General features: G+C 48.2%; 1 protein-coding gene and 1 long non-coding RNA gene across 2 annotated transcripts in view; one reads left to right on the plus strand and one right to left on the minus strand.

The window, feature by feature from the left end:
- The window catches only part of LOC111667211 (uncharacterized), an 86,307-nt gene that overhangs the window by 68,670 nt on the left and 10,433 nt on the right, over nt 1-7,204 (plus strand). The window lies entirely within an intron of this gene.
- LOC111667235 (ATP-binding cassette sub-family C member 12-like) overlaps nt 1-7,204 on the minus strand; it is a 16,230-nt gene that overhangs the window by 5,055 nt on the left and 3,971 nt on the right. Inside the window, exons 6-20 of the mRNA XM_087178399.1 lie at nt 6,916-7,063; nt 6,425-6,573; nt 6,186-6,293; nt 5,763-5,969; nt 4,581-4,652; nt 4,359-4,483; nt 4,215-4,287; nt 3,736-3,939; nt 2,141-2,275; nt 1,839-1,917; nt 1,499-1,549; nt 1,278-1,364; nt 1,075-1,178; nt 661-843; nt 333-559 (exon numbers count right to left, since the gene is read on the minus strand). Of these exons, the coding sequence (XP_087034525.1) occupies nt 333-559; nt 661-843; nt 1,075-1,178; nt 1,278-1,364; nt 1,499-1,549; nt 1,839-1,917; nt 2,141-2,275; nt 3,736-3,939; nt 4,215-4,287; nt 4,359-4,483; nt 4,581-4,652; nt 5,763-5,969; nt 6,186-6,293; nt 6,425-6,573; nt 6,916-7,063 (1,952 nt within the window). The remainder of the gene's footprint in view (nt 1-332; nt 560-660; nt 844-1,074; nt 1,179-1,277; nt 1,365-1,498; nt 1,550-1,838; nt 1,918-2,140; nt 2,276-3,735; nt 3,940-4,214; nt 4,288-4,358; nt 4,484-4,580; nt 4,653-5,762; nt 5,970-6,185; nt 6,294-6,424; nt 6,574-6,915; nt 7,064-7,204) is intronic.

Here is a 7,204-nt window from a genome sequence, read left to right on the forward strand (position 1 = left end):
ACAGATGTTCAGACAGATGTTCAGAGTCATGTTCAGACAGATGTTCAGAGACATGTTCAGACAGATGTTCAGAGTCATGTTCAGAGACATGTTCAGACAGATGTTCAGAGACATGTTCAGACAGATGTTCAGAGACATGTTCAGAGACATGTTCAGACAGATGTTCAGAGACATGTTCAGACAGATGTTCAGAGACATGTTCAGACACATTGACAGATGTTCAGACAGATGTTCAGACAGATGTTCAGACTGAACAAAGGTGAGTTTTCAGGTAAAACACCTGTAGGTGAGGTCAGCAGTGGTAGATTATATCAGCTCAGTGGAGGACTCACCTCAGGAGCAGAGCGAAGAGCGTGATGAGGAGGACTAGCGGCAGCAGCATGATGGGGAAGATGACGGAGGTGACGACGCAGGCGCAGACGGCGATCAGACAGAAGACAAGCAGAGCGTTCAGGTGGTGAGGGACTAAAGAATCCACCTCGTCCTGGTACCTGGAGAAACAGCTGAGGATGCGTCCCATCGGATTCCACTCAAAGAACCTCATCGGGCTGTCCAGGACCTGAGGGAGACGCCGACCGATTACCTGATCACAACTACAGTCGCACAACAACAACACCTGGTACACAGACCAGAGGACGGTGTCTCAGTGGCCAGTCTCACCTTCCTCAGCAGGCCGTTGTGCAGCGTGGTGGCGGCGTGGGACGTGATCTTGATGAAGCAGAGACATTTGAGCGTGCAGACGCTCAGCAGGAGGACGATGATCAGAGCGAACATCAGCTGGTAGAACAGAAGGTCGCTGTTCACTGAGACGTTGCCTTGCTCCGATGCTGTCACGTTGGCGGTCTGAGGAACGACACAACAACTTTACATCTTCACAATAAAACAGCCTCACAGACACCACACTCCCTGAAATGATCAGTACTGCGATTATTGATTAATCTGATCAGCTTAACAAGTAATTGTTTGTTTACTAATTCTCAGATGAAAAATGTCTGTTATTAAAGTTTTTTGAAGTTTCAATTCTTTCATTTTGAAACTGGATTTAATGTGTTTGTGTGTGTGTGTGTGTCTGACCCCGTGACCCTGGGAGAGCCAGTAGCTGAGCCACCAGTAGCTCAAAGCTGCATTAGTGATGAGGACGATGAAGATGAGGAGGATGAAGAAGCTCACGCAGAATCCTGCAGGAAGTTAAAAATAAGTGTAATGCTTTTATTTTGAAGGTGCTGGCTGACATCACTTCCTGTTTTCATTTGGCGTGTCAGTGTGTGTGTGCTGACCTCCTGCTGCCTTGTTGTACTGGTGGAACGTTCTCCATGTGACCAAACCTCGTGTGCTGTTCTCCTGATCGATCAGCTGATCAGCGGCTTCGCAGAGAACACACATGTTAATGATCTCTTACGGGGGGGGGGGGGGGGGGGGGGGGGTCGTGTAACAACTGTGGTCATCAGAGAAATGCTAACAGATGTCCTCGGTCAGTGAGTGGCAGACGTGAACTTACCTTTGCAGTCAGGTGAAGGTGCGTCTGTGTTTTCATCTGTCATGTCCAACGCTGTGAGGTCCAGAGAGAAAAACGCATCATCAACAGAGGGCGGAGCTAAACACCTGAGAGTAACCACCTACAACTGAAGACTACAGGTAAACAGCTAAGTCTCATCTCCAAGGAGAATCTGGATGTCAAATCAATGGAGGACAGAAAGGAAGAGGAAGAACGAGAAGAAGAGGAAGAGGGAGAACAATAGGAAGAGAAGGAGGAAGAGGGAGAAAAAGAGGAAGAGGGAGAAGAAGAGGAAGACGGAGAGGAAGAAGGAGACGAAGAGCTGTCCCCATGTCTCATGTACCTGGATTGACGATGCCTCGGTCCATGTGACCGTTCAGCTCCACCTCCTTCTTTTTCTTGTCTTCTTCTTCTTCTTGAGGCTGGAAACAGGAAGCAGCACAACGACTGAGACCCTGAGACATGTTCTGTGTCTTCACACCACAACAGACCACACCCCCCTCTGCAGCTGGATCGTCACGGAAACAAACCACACCCCCCCCTTCAGCTGGATCGTCACGGAAACAAACCACACCCCCCCTTCAGCTGGATCACACCCTGACTGAACACATGGTTCTGCAGCAGCTGTGACGGTCTGGATCTTACTGTGGTTTGCTCCTTCAGGTGTTTGGTGATGAGCTCAGCGTAGTGTCCCTCCACCTTCATCAGGTCCAGGTGACTTCCTGTTTCCAGGACCGAGCCGTCCTTCAGGACCAGGACCTCATCACAGAACTCCATGTACTGAAGGACACAAAGACACAGACACAGAAGATCAGATTCATACTGAGCCAGGTTGAGACCATCAGGTGGACTCACAACTCCAAACCACTCTCTTGTCTCTTGAAGTCATTTTGTGTCTGTCAGTCGGGTCAATGAGATTCAAAACAACAAAGGTTATGACCAATGTTACTGTCTACAGCAAGAAACATATTTAACCCCTGTGTTGTCCTCGGGTCAACAGCAGAGAAAACTCAAATATCTAAATGACACAGACACACACACACACACACACACACACACACACACACACACACACACACACAGACTGCTGCCTGATCTCAGACAGGAGAACTTGCAGCGTCGCCTCTTCACGAGCTCGTACATGACTCAGACACAAAATAAATATTTCTTGAAAGCTTTGTTTACTATCATCTCCACACTCGCAGGCTGTGAAGGTGCTGCAGGTGACAGTACCCCCGACTTCTCTCTAACCCTGCTCAGCTGCCCCTGCCTCTGCCCCAGCTGGGGCAAGAGGAGGAGAGGTCAGTTCTGCCTGGCCTGTAAAACACACACTGCCTGCTGCACGTGAGAGAAATATATCTGCAAAGCCAAACAGCTGCATACCGCCCTGCATGTGCTAATTAGTTGATTCATTTATGTTGTTCACATTTTGGTTTTGTATATTTCATTGTTATCTATTGTTTGTTGTGTTTACACACTGTGTGGGTGGGAGCAATGGTTACAATATTGGGATATATATTTTGTTGTTTAATTCCTAATTGTACAATGTTACTGGGAGCGCCTTCAGTGAAATGCATTCAAAACTACTTCCTGCAGATTTCTGCCACTTTCTTAGGCTAAACAAGTACTATCTCTTGTTTACCAGCTCTGCAGTACCTTAAGAAATAATATTAATAATGAATCCCTCCTTTAGTAAAGAAAACGATTATGACAGCTGTGTTGTAATAAAAATGAGTGGTCTTCCTGCACTGTGAAGAGAGAAAATATATTCACACAGTTTGTGATGCATGACAGGTTGTTTCTACATGCAAATAGATTTGGTGTTTAAAATTAAATTAAGCTGCTTTATTTTAGGGGTTTAGTGAAGGCGGGTCATTTTTGACCCTGAGGACAAGGGGAGTATACAGAAGGTGAAGACAACACAAGGGTTAAGACCTGTGCACATGAAACATATGACGTTCAAGTCTTTCAAAGGCCTTTAAAATGAGATCAGGCTGCAGAGAGCAACCTGCTACTGTGCAGCTGCTGGGTGACCAGTATGAACCTACTTGCAGCTGCTGGGTGACCAGTATGAACCTACCTGCAGCTGCTGGGTGACCAGTATGAACCTACTTGCAGCTGCTGGGTGACCAGTATGGACCTACCTGCAGCTGGTGGGTGACCAGTATGAACCTACCTGCAGCTGCTGGGTGACCAGTATGAACCTACCTGCAGCTGCTGGGTGACCAGTATGAACCTACCTGCAGCTGGTGGGTGACCAGTATGATGGACTTCCCCTGCAGATCTTTCTTTATGCACTCCTCAAAGATGTGTTTCCCTGCATGGGCGTCCACAGCTGATAGCGGGTCGTCCAGCAGGTAGATGTCTTTGTTGGAGTAGACAGCTCTGGCCAGACTGATCCTTTGTTTCTGCCCCCCCGACAGGCTCACCCCCTGTTCTCCTAACTGAACACACAGAGTTACACACTGCATCTGTCACCTTCACACCTCAGGCTGATTCTACAGCAGCTGAGAGTCTGGAGACACAAAGACTAAACCTTGTCTGTTGTCAGATGTGAATATTTGCTGATGTTCTTGTCAGTCATGTTCATCTGTAGTTTCAGCGGGATATTACTCCTACGCCTAAATGATATTTTATTGCAGGTTTTTCCAGGTGTGTCACCTGGACAGCCACTAACATGAAACAAAGAGACAGTCAGGTGTCAGGTTGAGTTTCTCACCACGGTCTGATCCTTGTGAGGCAGGACGCGGAGGTCGGCCTCCAGGTTACAGCTGCTCAGGACTCTGTCGTACCTGCAGAGCAGCAACACACGTCACTGCACATCCACTCCTCCTTTACATCAGGGGGACACTTTATTTCTTACCTGGAGCGGTCCAAAGGTTCCCCCATCACTATGTTGTCCTGCACAGTCCCACAGAAGACCCAGGCCTGCTGGGAGGTGTAGGCGATCGATCCGTTAACTGAGACTGATCCCTGATGCAGGTGCATCTGATACACAAGACAACATCACGTCTGTACCTGCTGAGATCCTCTGTGAGTCCATCTGTGTTCACAGGTGAACATGATGTAGACTCAGGTAACTCACCTGTTCTAACAGACTGCAGATCAGCGACGTCTTCCCACTGCCAACATTCCCACACACACCCAGCAGTTTGCCCTGCACCAGAGATACACATCATCATTAACACCTCAGGAGCATGATGTTACCCAGCTGCTAACATCTGTGTCCAGTGGAACGCCCTCATCTCTGGGTTACAGAGTATTTTCAGATGAAGGTTGACTGGTGGAGAGAGCTGTCAGAGAAGACCAGATCTCATCAGAGTGTCACATCTGGACTTTCCACATTCATTTGCAATACATCCTTTGTAACAGAGTTATCAAAACCAGGGGTTTTCAAAGTGTGGGAAAGTGACCCCCCCTCAGAGAACATGAGGACAGCTGAGGGAACACTTCTCTGCAGAGACATGTCATGGATGTGTCTTAACATTGTGTGTGACCTTCTGAGGCTGTATTCTAACTGATCCAAACATCTGAAGTGCATCTTCAGCTGACTCTGCTTGTGCGTAACAGGCAGAGAGTGCACGCTCTGTGCGCTCGCCAGTGCTGAAATACTGCGACATGGACTTCAGATCACAGTGCAAGAGTATTTTCTATTTATGCTGGATGGGAAAAATGAAACTGTGTTGGTGTGAAACTAGTAAAGATGGGTGTAAGACGGAGCCCTGCAGGAGGTTGATGTAGAAAGAAACCTAGATCATACTACTCCTCTCACTGTAGGACCTAAAAATGATCCATGCAGCCACATGTGGAGATGAGTTTAGCTACCCAGATGTTTACAGTCTTCTGGTCTAGTTTACTAGTCTACTTTTCTCATGCTGTGCCTCCTCTGAAGGTCGATGGCGCCCCCCAGGGGAGGCCCACCACACACTTTGAAAACTGCTGATCTAAATGACAGTTCACGCATGCTTGATGTAAAATGCCATAATCATTATCAATATTGTTATGATAAACATTATTTTATGATCACAGTCAGGTGAATGGCAGCAGCTGTGAGACATGAAGCCTCCTGGCCTCAGAGTCCAGGGTTTGACTGGACTCTGCTCTGTGAACAGGACAGAACCACATCAGAAAGAGCTGCACACGTCACTGTCCAATGATTCAGATCATTCTCCGACTCCTGCAACAACTCCAGCAAGGTTTAACCCTTTCTGATCCACACTCATTCACAGCTTCACACCGGTAACAACTACACAGTCAGCACTGTCACCTTGTTGAGGGTGAAGGAGACACTTCTCAGGGTGGGCATCACTTCAGTGTGTCTGCTTTTGTGATCCAGGTCGTCCCTGTCCTCTGTGTTGTGGGGGTGGAGTGGTTTAGTCCAGGATAGTGTGGCCTTGTCCATGATGATGGCTTCTGACCTGTGGTCTGTCTTCTGGATGACGTACGACTCTGGATTCTCTATCAGCAGTAACCTCTGCAGCCGCCACACACACACACACACACACACACACACACACACACACAGAGAGAGACAGAACCAAAATGTGAAGGTAGAAAGTCAAACTAAAATCCTTGGCACTAGATTTAATTGTAATGGAGAACCATCGGTCCACATTGAACCCAGAATGACAGAATCAGCTGACACACGGCTGAAGGAGGAGACGTCGGGGTTCGGTCAGGTGTCGGTTACCTTGAGACGAGTCACTGAAACAGCAGCTTCAGCCAGGAACTTGACCGCCGTGGGCGACATGGACAGAATGAACCTCATGCAGTTGAAAATGGTGACGACAGGAAAAGCCTGAAGAAGGAAGAGCTCCACGGTCAGTTCAATCTCTCTGACCCTTCCCCTCCAAAAGCAACAGTCAGAGGCCCCACCTCTTCAGCGAGGAGACACAGGTGTGTGCAGGTACATCAGCTGTTTGAACTCACTGTGCTGGTGCTGAGAGGCAAACCCAACCAGGTGTGAACGATGAAGGTGCAGGTGGCGGCGATGATGGGGACGAGGGGGCTGATGGTCACACTGAAGTTCTGGATGAGGGCAGCCTTTTCCAAAATCCTTCTCTCTGCTGTCCTGATTTCTGACACACACACACACACACACACACACACACACACACACATATTTCACTATCCCTGTGGGGAACAGTCATTGCATCAAATACTAAAAGCCTAAACCTGATTCTAACCCTAAAACCAGGTCCTCAAACAGACGTCTGGACCCGTGGGGCCCTCAGTTTTTGGCATGTTTCTCTTCTTCATCTCAAAGTCAGTCACAACAATCATTCAGTTTTAAGAAACCTCTTGTCACCGAACATGTCCGTCTCACTCTGACCGGAAAACAGTCAGGACAGTTTTCCTCACTTAATCAAATGTTTCCAGCCCAAAACCGTGTCCCTCAGACTCTGTGATGAAGCTCATACCTGTGATCTTCCTCTCGAAGGACTCCTCCCACACGTACATCTTGATCAGTTTGATGCAGGTGAGGACCTCGCTCACGGTTCGGACTCTAGTGTCTGTGATGGCTGAAGCTCTCTGCTGGTACACGTTAATGAGCCTGGCAAACACTAACTGACACACACACACACACACACACACACACACACACACACACACAGACACACACACACACACACACAGACACACACACACACACACACACACACACACACAGACACACACACACCTGTCTCTGTCACTTCCATCAATCAG

The sequence above is a fragment of the Seriola lalandi genome, unplaced genomic scaffold, assembly GCF_002814215.2.
Source record: "Seriola lalandi dorsalis isolate HSWRI2012SDOR001 ecotype SW California unplaced genomic scaffold, Sedor1 jcf7180002054686, whole genome shotgun sequence".
NCBI classification, from domain to species: Eukaryota; Metazoa; Chordata; class Actinopteri; order Carangiformes; family Carangidae; genus Seriola; species Seriola lalandi.